The following is a 20,214-nucleotide window of genomic DNA, read 5'->3' as shown; positions in this document are numbered from 1 at the left end:
GAGAAGACTGGCATGAGCCCTGGGCAGGTGCCTTCAGCACAGTGCTTGTGTTTTCATGCTCAGTCCTACTACTCCTTACCTTTCTCTGTCCAATTTTGGGTTGAATCCACTGGTGAGTTTTGGAAGGAGGGGGAAGCTCAGTTTTGTAAACAAAATCCCCAAATGCTACAAAGGACATTGATTCATGATGTCTCAGTCTGTGTTAAAGAAAAAGGTGAAGCAAGTCTTGTGTATCCATGCAAATGTAAAGCCTTCACTGTTGCTGTGGGATGTTTTATCAGTGATGCAGTGGTTGAAATTCTCTTTCAAACTGAGGGTTATAGTAGACAGAAGAAGGTTTCTAGACAGAGAGCTTATTGCTGCAGAGTCAGCAAGGAACAGTCTGGAGAAGTCACACACACAGATACAAATAAAGGTGTGATCAAAATAAAAATGATAGAAGTTAGTCATGTCTGAAATATAAATATAAGAACCTGAACCTCTTGAGGCTTTGCTTTTGGAATGATTTGTCTTATCACAATTAGGCTAAAAGTAAAACAAATGCAGTATTTGACCTGAAAAGAGAATTCACCTGCCCTCACCCAATTAATCTAATACAGCAGGAATATTTGTTATGTCTTACCAAGCAGACTTATAAAAGCAAATCCTCAAACACGTGTATTTAATTAATGATTTTCTTCTTCAGTGCACACACAAAAAGAGATGCATTGTGGGTACCATCTGATGCTGAGTACTGCATTAATATATTGTTCCATATATGCATGAATATGGCACTTACATGTGGCATATGGCTCCTGACAGGCAGGACTTTCTTTTAGCATTACAGATACATTGATGGGTTGGAGGAGACCTGCATTTGGGGTTTGAAAGATGGTCAAAGAAAAAGAACAAATTCCTTGCATATTTGATCAGAGAATAGATTTTAAATAAAAATCTGAAGTTACGCTGCTTTCTCACTTCAAGAGTAAAATGTTTTGTATGTTTCAAAGAGCAGATGCCCAACAAACATCTTTGTACAGGAAAAGGAAATATTTCCTTAAACATCCTGCAGCAAACGTGACTGATTGAGCTTCCTTTTCCCTCTGCCTGGTGCATTTCCCTTCTTTGCACAGACAGGATCTAACCAGATTTGCAGGGTATGAACTGCAGGTTACTTTCAAATTCATAACTATGAAATGGTTCGTTTAGCAGGACAAAGGCCAAGCCGACAGACACCCTTTTTCCAGCTCAGCATGTGCATAGCAATGGGAGGGTGGCAAGGAGCTTTTGTTAATCTCAACCGAGCTGGCAAGTATGCTGCAAAATGAAGGCTTTGAAGATGTTTTTTCTTCATTTTTAAAGCAACAGTTTGTTAGAACCAAGCTTGAAAATCTTGCAAAAATAAAATCTGCAAAATATTGAATGTTCTCCCTGGCAGTCATATAACAGGCAAATTTCTCCACTAGCAATTAGTATGTATAGTTTACCAGTCTTTATTGGTTTCAGGGGGGTTTTTTTAGGTTCTGTTGTGCTGCATCTTTGAAAATGTTTTTCCCCAGCTTGAATGCACTTTTGAAAAAAAAACCAGAAATGGTTGGCAGAAAGAATTAGGGTATCAGGTCAGGTTGGGGCTGATCCAAGGAGCAGGATTTTTTTCCTTTTAGTTTAAACGTGTAGAAATTGAAAGCTTTAAAAGCTTCATGCTTAGAGCTGTTCCCAAAATAGCTGGGACTCACTCTCCACTTCCTAATGTGCTCACATCACAAGACCAACTGCTGCTACTTGCTCTCTTTTGTCTGAGGCTTCAGTGGAGAGCTGAGATGCTGCTGCCTGCTCTGCTCTGCTCGGGAGCAGCTCTTCCTTCTTCCCCAGAGGTGACCCAGCTGTGCTCCCCAAAGATAGCCCAGGTAATTTCCCTCTGGGCACCAATATCACACCCCACCTTCCTGAGCCCAAACAATCCAGTGGCTTTCACAAAACACATTGACCCTGTTCAGGGATTGGTTTACATGTTTTTATTTTTATGCGAAATCATAAATACAAAATAAAAATAGTAAACAAGTGCTATAGATTTATCTTTTCATTGGGCTGAAGTTCAGGCCTGATCCTGAGCACTTCCAAGGTTTTAAGTTCAGGACTAGATCTTTGTTCTTAGAAAACAAATCATAGCAAAAACCAGTTTAGACTTTTACCCTGAAGCCAGTGACATCAGTAACGGCATTCTCTCAGGTTATCTTTTAAAGCAAAGCGACAACTAAGGATACTGAAGGATAGATTAAATATAAAATTATTTTTAAAAATGGGACCCATTTCCTGCAAGTACTGTTTGGTGCTGCCTCACTGATCTCAACCACAAGTTATGGTTCTGGTAGGATGATGCTGTGTTTAGTAGCACATGCAGGTTAGCACAGGCTTCTTCCGAAAGGTCTTTCTGTGTAATTTTTTCAGATTTTGGTTATAAGAAGATCCAGCCCTGCCTTGATACAAGAAATCTGGCTTGCTGAAATTCCCTTCTAAGGCATGGTTTTCCCTCCCTCTCCCAAATACACCAGTTTTGATTTGAAATGCAAGTGATGCATTGTCCAGAAAGATTTCATCTTTTGGTCAGACCCCAGATTCTGCAGAACTTCTGAGGGCTCTGCAGCACTTCTGAGTGCTCTACTGTTCAGAGACATGCAGATGTTTTTGTCAGTGGGGTTTAGTTCTTTAACTTGAGACATATGAGAGTGAGGTCCAGGATTTGGGCTAGTATCTGTGGACTCATTTGCTAGACACCAGAGAGCTGAGTGAGGGTGAGTGACAAATACAGCTGGATGTTACAATTTAAAATAGTCATGAAACAAATAAAGGCACCAAGCCATATAACAAGACAACTTTGGTAGATTTCTTGCAAAATATATGCAAATACATTTACAGTTTACAAAGTTACACTGTTTTAAAAAAGTTGTAATGATGAAACACAGAATATTTCACTCTTGTACCAAAACTACATATCACATCATAAAAACAATATTACAGCTTTTATTTAAATGGAGACAGTATTAGAACTGCACCTCTTTATAGAACAAAAGTAGTTGTAGACATATTGCTCTGCTTTTGTATTCTCTGATGAGCTCAGACCTTGCTATTTATGTGTTTAAAAACCAAAAGCAGTTATCTTCAAAAGGGCAAATCATGTGCTCGATATTAAACATCAAAATTTGCAGGGCCAAGGCTTTAGTCTCTTATTCCAATTTATGAATTGCTGATACCTCCAGGGTTTAAAGTTTGCTAAGCAAGGCAAGAACAGAGTCAATATAAATGTCAGACCCACAGTTATGGTTTGTCCCTAAGTTTGGTGTTATCAGAAAGCTGTAAGGATTAATGCTCAGATCAGGTGTGCACTGTACTGCTATGTGGTTGTGAGAACCTATGCGGTCATAGCATTGTTGTCTGAGGAGTATAAACATCACATTCCCTCCCTAATTCTTGGCAGAAATCTCTTTATGGCAATGCAGATGCTGCCCCACAGTCAGTAGCATAATCCTGTGTGGATTTACAAGTAATTAGATTGGAGGAGTATCACACCATCCCCTTAAGTCCCTCCCTTAACAGAGTTTGTCTCTGCAGTGTAAAATGAAAAAGTGTAAGCTACTATTTCAGGCTGTGGTGGAGTTCAGGAGGTGCTGACCTCAAGAAAATTAGAGTTATGTTGCCCAAACCATCTTCCTTCCACTCTGCAGTGTGTTACCAGAGCAATGCAGAGGAGCTGAGAGCTGTGAGAGTCATGACTTCACAACTGATCACCTGGCATAAAGTCTCCATCAAGATATTTTTGGTAAAATTCTTCTAGCAATTTTTTGCTTGATTTGGTAAATGAAGGAAAGCATGTGTTAACAAAACCATGGTGGAGAGCCAACCAAGCACACGTCCAACTGAACACACATTTCAAAACTGGCAGCAAGCAGAGCTTGGCAAGAAGGCCACAAAGACATCATTCCCTCCCCAACCATCAGTATCTGGGGCAATTTTTATGTTTCCAGTCTCCTGTAGTGCAGATGAGAGGAGGAGAGGCCCCGCTGGAGCCAGGACATACTGTGATCACCTAGATTTCTTAATCTAGTCCTCGAGTAATTCTGGCACTGAGTTCATATTCAAGTAATAACAGAGCGTAAGCTGAAGAAGAGATGAAGAACCTCAAGAGACAACCTAGCGTTGTCTGATTTGTACTCCACTAAAGGATAGTAACTACCTGAAATCTCTTTCGAGGTTTCAAATACACACAGACCAATACATTTCACCGTGGGACTGGAACAACTGAAGTAACTTTTTCCAAACAGTTACTGTTTGTGGGATTAAGTTAACCAAGGTTAGTGTCATGCTTTGGACAGGATCCCTATTTTAATTGCCCAAATAGATCAAACCCCCCCTTATCAGTCCGAGCAGGAACCGCCAGATGCAGCCTTTTGGGAGAGATGGCGAAGATGGGAAGCGGCTCCTCGGCTACGGCGCGCACCGACGGCCGGTCCCAGCAGCCGGGAGATGCCGCGAGGCACCGGCGGCGACAGCGGGCGGTAAAGTACTCACAAGTGTCCCGGTAACGCCGGGAAAGGGCCGGGGATTGCGGCAGGAGCCGGGCGGGCAGGCGGCGGCGGCGAAGCTCGGACGGGGCGTCCCGGTAAACGCCACCGTGACTCGCCCGGGCTCCTCGGTTCCCCCGGGCCGGGGAGACGCTGGTTCGCCTGTTCTGGGCGGCCGCGGAGGGCTCTGCTCGGCCGGCGGCGCGGTCGGTCAGTACCGGGAGCCGGCGGCGCCGAGCGCGGCGCTGCCCGCAGCCGAGCGGCCGGACCCGGCGGGGAGCCGGGCTGGAGGGCAGCGGGGCGCTGCCCTGCCTAGGGCCGCCGCTTCACAGGGGTCCCCGTTAAGAAAAGCCTCCAGGCAGGGGAGCGCTGGAGCTCCCCGCAGACGCTCCCGGCCCGCGGCCGTCTGTCCGTGCCCCGCGGGGCGGAGCGGAGCGGCTCCGCTCAGACGTAATTCTTCTTGTCGTACTCGCCGTTGGACGTGGGCCGCCGCGGCGCCGAGTACTTGACGGGGAAGGAGGTGTCGTCGCGCTGGGAGCAGGAGCAGCAGCAGATGAGGCAGCCCCCGAAGAGCAGCAGGGCCGTGGCCGCCCAGCCGATGTAGAGCGCGGCCCCCATCTCCCGCTTCTGGGACGACGGCACGGTGGGGTCGTAGAAGTCGCTGATGACGATGTTGGCGAACCAGCAGAGCGGGATGAGGACCAGGACCCCGCAGAGGATGTAGATGGCCCCGCCGGCGATCACGATGCGGGATTTCATCTTGCCGGGCCGGATGCAGTTGGTGCACTGCGCGCCCACCACGGTCACCATCAGCGCCACCAGCCCCAGCAGTGCCACGATGACTGTGAGCGCCCGGCCCGCCTGCACCTCGGGCGGCAGCGCCAGGATGGAGTCGTACACCTTGCACTGCATCTGCCCCGTGCTCTGCACCACGCAGTTCATCCACAGCCCTTCCCAGATGGTCTGCGCCACCACGATGTTCACGTCGATGAAGGCCGACACCTGCCACATGGGCAACCCGCAGGCCAGGATCACCCCCACCCAGCCCAGGATGCCCAGTCCCAGCCCCAAAATTTCCACCGCCGCAGAAGTCATGCTGCTGCCACCGCCGTCCCACGGGCTCCGCAGGAAGGAAGGCGTGGCGGGTGCGCTCCGCTGCCCCGGGCGGCTGCCGAGCCGGCTCTGAGCGCCGCGGCCGCGGGCAGTGCTATATGAGGAGCCGCGGGGCGCCCGCCCTCCGCCCCCGTCCCGCCCGGCCCGGCCCTGCCGGCCAGCAGCACCGCCCGCCGCGGGCCGGGGCCCGGTGTCCGGCCCTCCCTCCTGCTCGGGGGGTCCCTTCGCTCTGCTCTCCCCAGATCCCTGCTCCGGGACGAGCTCGCAGGCAGGGACGCTGCCCGTTCCAAGTTAAGCGTTGGGCGGGAGGCATCTCGTCTCGGATTTCGGCTGCTCAAATTCCTTTTAGTGCTGTTATCTGTGTATTTCCTATTTACTGATAAAGTCTGCAGCCAGACCTTCGGAGAGATCTTGCCAATACGGGCACCCAGCAATGTGGAAGTCCTGGTTATCAGAGTCTAATTGATCATTTTTCAGGAGACTAAGCACTGATGGACAGGCACAGCTCTCTCCTGCACACTGTGTCAGGCAAATGTTAAAAAACCAGCATCAAACGCTAAGGAACCACCTAGAAAATAGAAGAGCCTTGGATACGGGATCTGCGTGTCACCTGTCAGTACCAGTAGACAGATTCTTAGATTGGTCCAGGAAGAATAACTGCCCTTAGCTTACACCAGGCATGAAACTGCTGTGATCCTGGAGCCAAGAGCAAGGCATACAATTTAAACATGTTTTCACAAAGATTCCACACTTGACTTTACTGTTTTAATTGTTCAAGTACATTTTGAATCTTTATGGTATATTAAGAAGTTAAATCCCCATGTCAAAACCACTGTACTTACAATTACTGTAGCACCGTAATTGCTACAGTCTCTTCATGGACCACTGGTGTCCTGGATTGTTCTTGCAAAGTAGCCTTGGTTCAGCCCCTGCAGCCAGCAGCAAGTCTCAGCCCCCCAACGCTGGCAGATGCAGAGATGCAGGGAGTGTCTGTGGTGTGGATGCTGCAGTTACAGCAGCTGGAGAAAGAGAACAGACCTCACCAGCTGCCTCACTGCACTCACAAGGAGCTGTGCCCCCGTGGCTTTGCACTGGGTGTCCTGAGAAAGGCCTGATTTGATTGCAATAGGTTTAAATGTTTTAGACAAAACTGAAAGTTACATTCACAGTGACTTCTGAATTGGTTTGACTAGATTTAGTTTCAGGTAGCCCAAAGTGTCTTTCCAGTGTTGAGGAGATCGCAGAGTTGAAAATAACATGTTTCTTGCCCCTATACAAGCGGTTTTCTCTGTTGTGCAAAAAACCACAGCACATATTGTGGCATGCAGAGGTTTGTGATCCAAAACTTAAGACTGATATGAATGCAGCATGAATGGAAAAGTGCACATGTGGAGCAGAAGTAGTAGAAGAAAGAATAAGCAAAAGTTAGAGGAATCACATGGATTGACAGCTGAGGATGTAACTGCTGAGGTAACAAGGAGCAATGCCCTGCGCACATCCTGACAGGTGACTTCAGCAGAGGACCCCAGTGTAGTAATAGGAGGATGACAACAAGGTCACAGCACACTAAATATGGCCTTTCACTTCCTTTTTTTTAACAATCAGAAGATGAACTTTAGCCACAAGACACCCAAACAAAGAAATACGAGAACATCAGGAGTTTGTGGACTGTCATGGAGTTGGACGTGCTAACACATGATGACTGCAGCCTTTTGGTTATCTCTGCCTGAGGAGCTGTAAACAATTCTAGCATGGAAAATGTCTTCCTAACAAAGACTGCCTGGTAAACAGAGTTCAGAGGATTTATCTTCTCTTCCAGTTGTATATAAAATACACACAGTTTACTTCAATTATTCAAAACTGCAAATTCCAACGTGGAAGTCCAGGAGGAATGTGTGATTGGGGCTGTGCAGTTTGTCAAACTGGGGCTGCTTACAATCACTCAGAAGAGTCCCTGGTGTGAGGGAGAGGAGAATGTGCAAAAAAACCATCCACAGAGACAGAGAAATCTCAGAGGTGAACAGGAAGAAACCCAGAACACAGGCTGAAACTGAGTAACGTCTGTATTTATGATGATAATAATGATTATATAGAAAACAGCACAGAAGAACAATTAAGAAAGGGGGAGAAATGCCAGTTATCTTAGCCCATAAGCACAGGAAAGCCCCACCCTTGCCACTTGCCCGGGAGCACGGAACTCCGAGTTTCCTCTGATACATGGCTTGTGTGTGCTCCTGTGCCGGCTGGGAGGCACTCTTCGGGTCGGTGCAGCTGCCTGGGTCTTTGGGCTGAGATGGGAAGCCCATGGCTTGTTTTACCTCTGCCACCCTCACCCCACCTTCCCTTGGTACCTGTAACCCAGCAACAGATTCCTACAAATCACTTAATCCAAGGCAATTATTTCTCTTGGGAAATACATGCTTAATAATCGCAGGGCAACAGAACCTTTCTGCTTAGAGGCATTTCCATTCCTGGTATTTCACTTTTGTCTGGTTTTTTTTCACTACCCCAGATATTAGCTTTTATCCTGGTTACTGGCAACAACCTCCGTTTTTAATGAAACTATTCCCTGATCCTAAAAGTTTGTTACACAGACTACTTTTAATGAGACCACTGGTGGAAGGTGCTCACAGGTTTTCTTACTTGATTTACTGCTACCTTGACTGACTCAGATGGGGGTCTGAGGATACCATCAGCTTCAGCACGTTGTGGTTTCTAATGGTGTTAAAGTCAAAACACTGTAAATTAAACTCCCAGAAATGAAAAGGTTCTACTTTCTAAAAAAGGAAATTCAAATCAGCATGATGTTTTATTTGGAGTGTTAAGTAAAGAAAATCCGTCCTTGTAAGTTAAACCCTTGTGGAAAAGTCTGGATTCCTTTAAACTCAAAGGCACAATGTTCTTAGAGCAAAGTAGCTCTGTAACAAATGACCATTCCTGTCATTACATCTATTTCTGCTTCAGCTATGTATTAATTAAATTATTCTAAGGGGATACATAGGGGGGCTTTGCAGCCTGTGAAAATGGGCGGAAGTGGTATTCAAGCTGAGAACAATTGCACAGGAGCCATACTATAGCAAGAGGGGCTCTGGGATTAGAGGTGATTGTGTTTTTGCTCCTTTCCTGACAATCAGGACAAACACCAGGCGCAGCTACTGGGAGGCTGCTAATGGGGGGTCCAGGCTCTCACCAGCATTGCTTGTCCTGCTGTATGTACCCTGTCCCATGGCACAGACCTGCTGTGCCCAGCCCTCCAGCCTTGCCAGGACTTTGCTCAGCCCCAAGGCCTCCCACCAGCAATGTTTGGGTAGATTCACCTTTAAGGATGTGAAATGTAGTGTGCAGAGCACTTGGTTTATAATTTGTGGAGTGTCCCTTACCTAAGTGCTTCTGATCTTTCTAATCCCTAAAATATTATGCGTCTGGGAGACAGAGGGGAAAATGACATTTGGGATCAATCTTATGCACAAACCTCGTATTGTTTGTGTGAATAAGATGGAGTATGAGTCAAAAGATTAATTAAAAGCCCAATGATCTCGAGACAGCTTACCATAACTTTTGGATCAGACATAAGCAAAGGTGAAGAATTAGGAATCCTATTAGAGATAGATTTTGTGCCATATTTTGTATTCTAATTAGTGCTGAAATAAAGGCAGGGAGATTTACAAACACAGAGGGGTTAAGCAAAGGCTGTTCTTTATTTAGAAAGCCTGAGGTTTCTCAGTGAAGATTACTTCTTTCTGAATTTTCCTTTAAAATGCAATTATTTTCCCAACAGAAAAGATTCCATACTAGGATTAGACTCCAGGAAGTTCTTGTGTCCATCAGTGTGACACATCAGAAGACTGGCACATAGGAAGTGAGTTCTTGTCAAATGATCAGGTTACTACAAAATGAAATTACTCAATTTCACCATAGGATTTATTTCACCATCATTTATTTTGGAAACAAGCTGAAGTGGTTAACACTAAATTGTCACTTCTTCTCTTAGGTCATCTTTTGAGAAAAGAGAAAACCAGACCAGAATTTTGCAAGAACAAGTAGTGGTCTCAGGGACTGTTGCTAATAGTATAGAATCCAACACTTTTTTTAGTACAAGTGTTTCTGCTGCCCCTCAGGATTGAGAAATGGATGTTCCCTCAGTGGTGATGTGACTAGACTTAGGTAAAAGAAGGGAAGGAAATGGATATATGTAGGTGGAAAAATACTGAAAGAAGATATAAATGGGCTTCCAGTCTTTATATATTTGCTGCTGTAGATCCCTTTCCAGACACAGCGGCCCAGCCCTGTATCAGTCTCTGCTCTTTATACACACCTTCTGCTTGGGAGCAGCCAGGAATACACAGGATGGGAATGCTGAGACAGTGTTACAGATGCTTTCCACACTGAATGAGGAGAACAATAGTGGTAAACCATCATTAGAACTAAGTTCCACATCCCCCCTCTTGAATTTCTTTGCACACAAACTTCTGGAGCAGCACTTGAAACTTCCCAGTGTTGGAATTGATCTTCATGTCTCTATTAAAGCACACCCTGCTGAGAACATTTCCAGTCACCACAGTCAGGACCTGATGGGCTGTACTGGTGAGCTGCTGTGCACCCAACCCTTCAGCATCTTGTTTTCTGGATTAGCTTTGCAGAGGACACTGTGGTGTCACTGGACAGCCATAACCCCATGTTAATGGTGTTCTAGGGAAGTTAATACGGGCAATGAAGGCCCTTTCCCAAAATTTAGAATGTCATGTAGATGAGTTAGATCATCCCACTCATCAGAAGATCACACTGAATATATGCTTAGGCCATGCCAGTTCAAATACTCTTTAATGCTATGGATATATCTTGAGAACATAACATATTAAAGCTTGGATAGGCAGGATGAGGGGGAAGCTATAGGAAACACACATTGTTTCATGCCTAATGGTCCATTCTACATCACATTTCCTTCAGGACAACTATAGTTTAATTTTGTCCTCTTCCAGAGTTAGCCTCCTTCCACAGATTGTGGTGTACCAGGATCCTGGTAGATCTCTTTCCCATGTCATTCTTGGGAAATCATATGAGATGTCAGATTGTAAAGAGTAGTGTCAGCAAGGACAAATGCCATTGTTTCAAATAGACATTGCAGATGTTGAAAGTAATTAGTAAAGACATCACCATGAAGTTACTGAAAACTATTCAGGGTTAGTGATGGGAAATATACTACATTTATCTCATGTCTCAAGAAACGTGCATTGCTGAGAAGATGTGGGAGGTTTGGGACATCTCTTCTCGGCAGTGCATCCCCAAAATGTCTCAGACAAGCTTTGCTTTTGGAAATAACACGTCTCTTTGGTCAACCCTGATTTCATTTGTAAGAGGTAACTTCTAGTGAGAGGAAAGGAGGCTGTTATTGGTGAAAAGATGCAAAATGTCTCTTATACCGGAGAATGTTTGTAGGGTTTTCTTACTGGTTCTTCATTGCCATAAGTACATCTTGAAAAGGAGGGCTTGTATGCACTTGTAAATGCAAAAGAAACACCTCTGTTCCTCTGAGACTACTATAAATCAAATATAATCTTCATTTCCTGTAGTTTGTCACTGAAAATGAGGCTTGGGCGTTTTTTGCAGCAAGGGAAAATAATTATCTGCTGCAGATTTTCTTGTAAAGTGGCTTGTGTCAGTAAATCGTGGTGCATACACAGATAGTGGCTTCCTGTTCATACCCTGCCCAGGCTCCAGCTCTGAGCTGCAGGTATCTCATCAGTGAGACCAGCTTTCCATGGACCTGACATCTCTGATTCCTGGTGCAACATGTCTGAAAAAATGAGGAAATTTTGATGTTAGAATAGTTCTCCCCATTGGTGATTCCATAGATAAAGCCCTACACAAAAGAGTATCAAATCAATGGGAACTTCACCCTTAAATTTCTGTCTTTCACCACACCCACACAAGTCTTACAAATTAACCCAGGGAATATCTAAATTACTTCATCTGACATTCCCACTAGCTACATTCAAAGTAGTTTTTTCTCTGGTAATCTTTTAAAAGGTTATGTCACCCACAGTGTGCAGCAGATTTATTTCTAAAAGGTTTGGACCTGGAGCCATGTACTGTAACTTGGCAAAGCATACACAGCTTCATATGTGTTCAAAACACTTTGAAGCAAACACAAACTGAAATCTTACGGAAATGAAAAGGATTTATGTATATGATTAAGTTGTTTAATCAGCCCTTGGGCAATTTTATCTCCAGAGAGGATTGGGAGAATTCAAGATGCTCAGTGTCTTACATGAGTGAGTCAGTATCTCCATGAATTGCTTTTATAGTGCAGCCATTACAGCAACCACACAGAATTTTAGGCTCAAACCCAAACATTTATCTATGTGAGGAAAAGAATGCACTGAAAGAAAATTGAGTTAAAAGGGATCTCACAACTTAACAAAAAAAAAAAAAAAAAGACAAAAAAAGACAGTTTTAAGAAGTATATCTTAAGGAAAGCAATGCCAAGGAATGTGGAGTAAGTTTATCTATTAAAACTCAATTTAGGTTTCAGTTTATGGCTGTATTTATTTCTTTATAATCAGTATCACCATTTTCTCTGGTAAGAACTGGAACAAAAGACACATAATGTCTTTTGCTGAATGTATGAGGTATTTCTCACTTACTAAGATGTGCCTCTACACGAAGCTGAGATTTGAATTCAAGGAAGGACTTCTGTGCTTTTGATAATGTAAATCCTGATATATCAGGAACTTTAAGAAAAAGCATTGGAACTTCCAAAGGAAAAATAATTCTGTTAAAAATAATAATTCTGGGAATGAGTGATTCACAGTCAGATTGCTGTTCACAGCATGAACACTTCTAAAGTACTTCAGCAGTGTTCTTCAGCAGAAGCACTTCTTCTGTTTGCACCTCTGCTAATATTGGTGTGAGAAGTAACAAACATGCAGCATGTGTTGGCAGAGGGGCTGCATTTACTGTCTGCAGTGCAGCATTTCTCAGTCACACACCCCAAACAGCTCCAGTTCTGCTGCCTGGCACTGCTGTGAACTGCAGTTTCATAACAAGTCTCATAACAGGTTTCAAAAGTACATTTTCATCAAGTGAGTTATGCACTGTAACACTCATTGTCACAGGATGCTCTTTAATGCCAGAAGTTGGGATGGGTTCAAAAAGCAAGAAGAAAAATTCATGGAAGAGAGAACTATCAAGATAAAACTTCTGGCTCAGGAAGCTGCTGAGCTCCAGCTTGCCGGAAGCTGGGAGGATACACAGGCACCCTGTTATTTTTATCTTTTCCTAAGCATCTGCTCCTGGGCACTGCGGAGGCAAGGCACGGACTAGGACTGACCTCTGCTCTTACCCCAAGTGCCCTTCCTTACATCACTTTCTAGCCTAATGGGACTTCTTTGGAAGGACTGTGGCTTCCCTGAACACTTTGTGTGACAATTGGTCAGCGATCTGATTCAGCCCTGACTTGGGAAAATTATTGGTATGCCTCAATAGCGAAGGATTTGAAATTTCTGGAAACTCTTTCACCCTTTGCACTAAATCCTGCCAAAGGAAAGGAGTGGCAGTCATGGGAAAGCACTAATTTCCACCTATCTCTGTGTTGATGACAGTCTGTAGTTCGGCCTTGTCTATGCCAATTTCTTATCATTTTTTCAAATACTAAGCAGTTCTTTGTAATAGCAGTGCATGTGTGCAAAATCTTGTGTCCATCACAGTGTTCTAATTTAGTGACAGAAAAACTGCCACAGTTGTTCCTCTGGTAACAATACAAAACACCTATATGGAAATTCACGGACTAATTTAAAATAAAACATTTTTTCTAAGGAAGACTGAAATGCCATCTTTTAACTCCTCCAGGAACGAAGTGTGTATCAGAACTTTGAGTTATAACACTACATTTTGTCCTAGGAAATGGAACTTGCTTGTGCTTTCACTAGCTTTTATCTTGTTCTTATTCAGATCCCATCAATGCTCAGTTGATAATATGAACACAATGTGAATTGCAAATAATGCCAGTCTGCCTTCAGCAGCATTTGTTTTACTTCCACATTTTCCTGTTGTGAGCTGCAAACCTGTTTGCTTGATGGATGGGAATACAGACATAACAGAAATGTTTATTGGTATTCAATATTTTAAGTCAAAAGATCTGCTGCTGACAATATGTCACACATACAAGCTGCCCTTTCAAAATGGAACACAGTTCTTGCAGCTGGAAGGTTGGAAAAAAGCCTTTCCGGTACTTGTGCTAATGTGTTTTAGTTTTGACAGTGTTGCATTTAGAGTTTGGGCTATATAACACTGTTTCCCTATGAGAAAGGGATCTGTTTCTGTAATCTAACTGTATTTACACTCCACGTTTGCCTGCTGGAGTCCCTGATGCCTCAGAGAACTTGCAGGCGAGAACTTGGCCCTTCAGCGGTGATAGCAACCGAGGCTCTCATAGAACCAGAGGGAAAGCTGTGTGGGGAGAGAACAGCGTAGGTAAAACAAGTACCCTGGGTTTTTTGTACAATACATTCCTCTCTTCCTCGGGAGAGGAATTTGCTTCATGTGTGAATGAGCATCTGCAAACCAACCCGGCTGGTGTTACATACTGCATTACAGCCAAACAGCACTAAGTTTAAGCTCGATTTTCACGCTTATCACACCAGCCAAGTTTTTCACTGAGCAGTATGGCTAAAACCCGCTGTAAGTGGAGCAATCCCAAAACTCAAGGATGTTTGCGTGGAAAACAGTAACTAAGCCATTCCGTAAAGATGTGGCACTTCGGAACACGGTTTGGCAGCAGCACCGGCCCGCGAGCCGCCATGGCCGCGCCCGGCGGGGCGGGCGGGGGACGCTCTGGCCCTCCTCTCGCTGCTCCCGGAGCCGCCTCGCTGTTAGCTCCGGCAGGGCCCGGACCATAGAGCGGCGCGGGGTAGGCGGGCGCTCTGCCGCGGTGGCTGGTGGGATGCGGGAGGGCTCTGGGGCGGAGCGGCGGATCGCGGCCTGGCGGCGGGAGCGGCCGCGGCCTGAGGTGAGCGCCGGGAGGGGGCCGCGTTCCCCGCGGCGGCGGCGCCGCCTTCGCCCCCACAGCGCTCCAGGGGCTCCCCTGTGCAGGGCACGGCCTCAGCCCTGCCTCCCGCCGCCGCTTGCGGGGAGGTTTGCGGGGCCGGTGTGTGGGGACGGGAGAAGTGCACCTGGGGCAAGAACCCCGGGACGCCGCGGTCGGGCCGTTTCGCGCACACCTTGATTTGTTTCTAAAGCAAGGCAAGGATTAATTTGAGATGTGGACGAGGCCGCGGTGCTGGGGTAGCCGGAGATGCGAGGAGAGGATGGAGCAGGAAGTGCTGTCTCCACTAGGCATTCCTCGAATGCTTTTAAAATTGCAGCACCCACCGTGGGATTGCGGCTGCCGGGAGCCGGGGATGCGGCGGGAGGATGCACAGAGCGACGTGTACCTGCTTTGGCAACAGGCCGGAGCCGTGCTTTACTTTTTTTTGGTCTTTAATTGTTCACGTGTAGGTCAGAGACGTCATGGTATCGTGAGACTTAAGCATGACTCTAGAAATTATTTAAATACAAACTTACCAGTTTGCTGTGCGTTGGCAGTACGTACACTATTATACTTGAGCTCTGTGGGTGCGAGGCAGAGCTGCCTATATCCTGATGAATGATCGTGGCTTATGTGTTTATCCTTTTAATTTAAAAAAACCCTGTTTTTCACAATTATAGGTCAGTTTAACAGTGCTTTTTGACTCAGTAACTCGGCAAAAATACTGTCAAAAGCTGCTTGCAGAGAAACAACATCATCCCTAAAACTGATCTTCTACAAGAACAGTATCATTGCCTCATTTGTGCGTTCCAAGTGACTGTATTCATTGGAAAAAGAGTACAAAATGAAGTTGTTTAGAGTCATATGTTAGCGTTGAAATGGAACTTCAAATAAAATATTTAGAATTAGAGCTTTAGGTTTATGCGTTGCTTTTTCTTGACCTTTTAAGAATAGTGCTTATACAGGTTGTTGAACTGTTGTTTGTCCTTGTTCTTTTCACTGTGCATATGTGTGCTGTTGAGTCACAGACGTGTTCCAAATTTTGATGCATTCCCAGCAGTAATCGCTGTAAATTTCCTTGGTTCAAATACAATACCAGAAATCTGTAGAATTTAGGAGCTCTGAACATCAGTTCCAAGCCAGACCAGTGGCTCACACGTAGCGTGGTCTGTTTGCAAAAGTCACAGCTGGGTTCTTGCATTTTTTTGTGAATTCCATGCTTGGTGGAAGTGATACAGTCATTTTCCTGAATAAAGCAGAATTGTTAGTGTGCAAAAGAACATTCCTTCAATTGATAATATCTATTTCTAATGAGGAAAAATGAAATCACCTGGGCTTTTTGATCTAGAGGGAGTGAGGGGAGGCGGTGGAAGTGATGACATGCCAGGAACAAAGCATTTCACACAGAACAGGCTGTGCTAGACACACTTGTTTGAGCTCAGTGAGTCACAGAATCATGCATTTTTTGCTTTTATTATTGATGTGACTCAGTATTAGACATTTCTTCCTTGGGTTTTGTAGTTCTTTTAGTAAGAAATTACAAGTACTGCTGTTTTACTGATATATCTTGATGTTTCTGTCTACTTTAAGTCTGAAAAGTGATTTCAGAATGCTGATGTTGTTGAGACCATTCCCAGCACTGGGAAACCTGTTTAAATCTGTCTGTGGGTATTAAATACTGTCAAAAAAGTATCTGAGTTATATAGTCTCCGATGGAAAGAAAGAAGCCTCATTTGAGATATCAGAAGGGCTGTTCTGCTTTTTGAGATGGTTGTGAGGTCACTCTGAAGTGATTATTTGAAAATGTTGTTTGATGTCCTTATATGGACACACTCTTTGTACATGTTTGGTAGTGCTTTCTTTGTGCTGGTTCCTATTAAGAAGCTCCCAGTCTGCCTGTTCCTCACAGTTTATTTCTTGCATCCTGACAGGAACAAAGGAAATGACCCATTTTCCTTCCCCTCTCTTTCTCTCTTACCAGAATACTGCTCTTAGCAGAGGATGGAGTGATGGCACGTTCCAGCTGCAGCTGAACTTGGTGGCAGTTTGCTCCTTTACATTGCCAACATCATATTGTTCAGGATAGGAATTTGTTTGAATCCAAAATGAAACTTTATTGTGTTATCCACTGTTCAAAACCAGACTTGGACATTCCTGTGCTGTAGTGTGTTGTCCCTTTTTTTTCTGCTCAGCCTGCTAAGTAAGGCACAGCATTATTTACAGATAAATTTTCACTGCTTTTTGCAAGTTGTTGCAAACGTATCTTATCTATGCCTTTCTCCTTGAACTGTTTTGTATGTGCTGTTTTGCTTATCTCATACTGATTGAAAGAGTACTTTGAAAATCTAAAGAAAACAGAACAGATACAGCTCTTGCTCTGATTTGCCTTAGTTGTGGGGTTTTTATTACATTTTCTTCTGGACAGTTGATGAGAATTTAGATGTTAAAATTTCCAGGTGTGGGAGCTACCCAGAGTGTTGTTAGAGGCTTCACATTGTTTTGATGTTTGAGTCAGCTGTGTGCAGACAGAGCTGTGGGTTTCTGTGGTCACTGATGCGCAACGGGGACTGGTCCAGCGCCAAGCTCTCACTTGTGAGTGGTGCTGAGAGTGCTGTGGTTGTGTGGTGGTGTAGGAAGATTTAACATTTTGTTAATTCTGAAATTTTGATTTGTACTGTGTGGTAGAGCTTTGGGAAGGCAGCACATGGTCATCCGGGGAAGTTGTTTGGTGGAATGATTTTCGAGAAAACCTCATGAGGGCAGTATTAGGAATTGCAAAATGTCAAGGCTGAGCAACTGAGCTCCCAAATGAACCCTGGCACCTTAAGTGTTATAGAACAGCAGGTGTTTCTGTGGGGTTTTTTGTTGTTGTTGAGGTAACTTGTAGCTAGCACATTTCTGTTCTAACAAAAGACATTGGGAAATTACTAACTGGAAGTGTGAGCTGCAGTCATGGTGTGATCAGAGCAGCTGGGCTGCTGTTGGCTACAGCAACTTTTCGGTCAGAGTAAGACACAAGGTGATGTGGTTTGCCTTGTAGGAGACAGGTTTTGTAAGCTGTATTTGTGGAACAGATTATTTTATGTAAAATATTCTTTATGAGATGACAGTCATAATCAATTGACAACAGTTTTGACTCTTCTGCTTTTTAATCAAGTAACTTGAGTAATGCTACAATGGCTGTGACTATGCTGTCATTTCAAAGTAGAAGTAGGGAATTTGCCATACATATTGAGACCTGAATCATTCCCCCATCTCTCCTTTATCTGTGGGCAGTGGGCCTGGGTGACTTCTTTGGCATTACTGTGAGAAGTGGGTCAGGTATATCTACCTTGGCACTCAGTAACTATGAGCTTTTCTAAACTTCTTGAACTATGTAACTAATTTTATTGATAAGGTGACAGCAGAGGTTTCCAAACTTAGAAAAAAGATGTCAACAGAGCAATGAGTTACTTCTGTCAGTGGGATTGTCAGTATCTTTAAGGATCTGTGACAATGGTTGGCTGGAGGCTGGAATGAGCCTTTAGCATACTGGTCAAAGGAAAATAAGCTCTGGTTTTCAAAAACTTTCTTAAGGGATGTTTTGAGGAATACACAATTAGAGGATGACAGAAGATGATTAGAATCAGGACCTCCCTATTTTCCAGGCAGTGGATGCATTGGGCTTTCATCAGTAAGCAAATAAGCTGGGTATGGGGGAAAAGTAGTTGGAGGAGTCAAAAAACAACTTTCCTTGCTTATAGGGTAGTGGGTACCTGCACAGCTGCCAGGATTTTAGATGCCTGCTGCAAGGTAATGGAAATACCATGGGAGCTGAAGATCTGTGCCAAGTGGCAATTATGATAATTTCTATGTTTCCTTCAGTCCAGAGCTTGGTGTATCTCAGCCAGGATTTGACTGTCAAACTGCCAGTGTCAGAAACTGCATTGTATCCTGCTAAAATGATTCCTGCTACCCAACAGGAAAGTCTGAACACACAGGTGCCTGCATAGGTCACTTCCCTGCTTTCCCAGGCCAAGAGCTGCATTGTCAACAAAGCAGGCTGTGAAGTGCTCCTGCCGCTTCTGCGTTTCCTGTCCCTACTCTGGGGCTCTGCTCTAAATGAAAGGGCCTTGCTATTGCCCTGATAACTAATCTATAGCACAGCTAACATCCTTGAGTAAAGAGATAAGGGCTTGCCAAAGTCCAGCTGTTCTGGGTGTCTGAAACTAAAGAACAAATCTCTTTTGATAGTCCTTCACACTGGCATGATTTTTTGTGTCCAGCATGGGTTAGCCAAGTGTAGTGTCCTATTCAGCAACAGTACTTTGAAGTCACTGAAAATAATGTTCTGACCCTTACCTGGGAATCATGTAGGTGTCCTGTTCTCATGAGAATTTTTGGATGTGGTAGTAATTCCCAAATGTAATGTTTGGACAACCTTTGCATTACATTTGCCTATCTGTGAACTATCCTTCTGTAAAGACAGGATGGGTGAAAGTTTGTTATGATACTAAATTTTAATATTTTGCATTTTAAAGGAATATTTCTGTTTTGAAATTTGTAAGTATTTAAATTAAGTACTCCTGTGATTTATTTCAGAAGGAAGACATTATGAATATGGCTTGTTTGTTCTAGTAGTCCTTAAGTATGTGACATTCTGGTAGAATAAAATGTGATTGTTCCATGCAATTCATCAGTTCAAAATTAATGTAATCTTCAAGTCAGCTAACGTGCACTATGGCTTTTTTTCTTCCAGTGTCTGAAACTTGAAGTGAAGAAACATGTCTCAGTCAGGTGAAAAAGTAAAGGTAAAGAGATGGTTGCATAGCCAAAATTTTGTCTAGAATCTGTTCAACTTCTGAAAATATTTGTAATTTTACTGAAGTGATTAAATTGTGAATGAACCTATTGCTTCAGATGTGTTTCTTAAAAGGAACTGCTTAGTAGAAACAGAGGTTGTATGTGATCCTAGTGATAGACTTTCTGGTATTCACCAGACATTCAGTCTCTGCTTACAAAGTTAAAATGGTATCTTTACCTGAGGAAATTGTGTATGACAAACATTCATTTCTAATGTTTTTGCCCACCTGGATGGGCTTTAAAAGGATTCTTAGCAAACACATAATTACCTTTTGATTTCCCTTGCATCCCTCTACACCTGGAAGTGTATGTCACTGTAAAAAAGCTGTTTTCATCATAAACTCATCAGTGAAGAAGACATTTGGTTCCAGGTAGCCATAGGTCCCTATATAAGGTGGCTGCAGTTCTTATTCAGGCTCCTGCTAGGTTTTCAGTCAATGGGTAACAGATGGTGGATCAGACTGCCCTGTTTATAGCCCAGATCTCTTTGATAAGTTTTTCAGGCATGTTTCTTTTCCTGCTTTTGTGTTAGAAGTTAAAGATTGTGAAGATAGGTGAACAACTTAACAAGAAAAAGATACATCTCTGTGTGATTTTATCTGAGTAATCCCCCCTTTAGTACAATGTTCTTGTTTTTTACCTGTGAGCATATGCATTATTTTTACAGAGGATGGTAGCAGCAGACACCAAATTTGA

The 20,214-nt window shown here is 44.0% G+C and overlaps 2 protein-coding genes and 1 long non-coding RNA gene across 14 annotated transcripts in view; 1 reads left to right on the top strand and 2 right to left on the bottom strand.

The window, feature by feature from the left end:
• Nucleotides 1-1,979: 1,979 nt before the first annotated feature.
• Nucleotides 1,980-5,741, bottom strand: CLDN5 (claudin 5). The gene has a single exon (XM_086856293.1). The coding sequence runs from the start codon at nucleotides 5,631-5,633 to the stop codon at nucleotides 4,983-4,985; it is 651 nt and encodes a 216-aa protein (XP_086712419.1). The 5' UTR covers nucleotides 5,634-5,741; the 3' UTR covers nucleotides 1,980-4,982.
• A 3,830-nt stretch (nucleotides 5,742-9,571) lies between these two features.
• LOC147649905 (uncharacterized) lies at nucleotides 9,572-14,551 on the bottom strand. The gene is made up of 2 exons (XR_015277799.1): nucleotides 12,296-14,551; nucleotides 9,572-11,445 (listed from the first exon to the last, which is right to left on the bottom strand). It is a non-coding gene; the product is annotated as an uncharacterized LOC147649905 (long non-coding RNA).
• Nucleotides 14,418-20,214, top strand: part of LOC111936737 (septin-2) — a 34,864-nt gene continuing 29,067 nt past the window's right edge. For 2 of the 12 annotated variants that reach the window (XM_086856288.1, XM_086856283.1), the window contains exons 1-3: nucleotides 14,597-14,658; nucleotides 16,658-16,876; nucleotides 19,415-19,466. In XM_086856288.1, coding sequence (XP_086712414.1) covers nucleotides 19,440-19,466 — 27 coding nt within the window. In that variant the 5' untranslated portion in view covers nucleotides 14,597-14,658; nucleotides 16,658-16,876; nucleotides 19,415-19,439. Of the gene's footprint in view, nucleotides 14,560-14,586; nucleotides 14,892-16,657; nucleotides 18,657-19,414; nucleotides 19,467-20,214 lie in introns of those variants that run through there. The other 10 variants (XM_086856280.1, XM_086856279.1, XM_086856291.1 and 7 more) reach the window with 8 other exon arrangements.

This window comes from Cyanistes caeruleus, chromosome 18, assembly GCF_971803275.1.
Source record: "Cyanistes caeruleus chromosome 18, bCyaCae1.hap1.1, whole genome shotgun sequence".
Lineage (NCBI taxonomy): Eukaryota > Metazoa > Chordata > Aves > Passeriformes > Paridae > Cyanistes > Cyanistes caeruleus.
This window is presented reverse-complemented; position numbering and strand designations above follow the sequence as displayed.

Excerpts from the sequence above, each read along its gene's own strand:
- CLDN5 (XM_086856293.1), bottom strand. The coding sequence starts at position 5,633 with ATGACTTCTGCGGCGGTGGAAATTTTGGGGCTGGGACTGGGCATCCTG.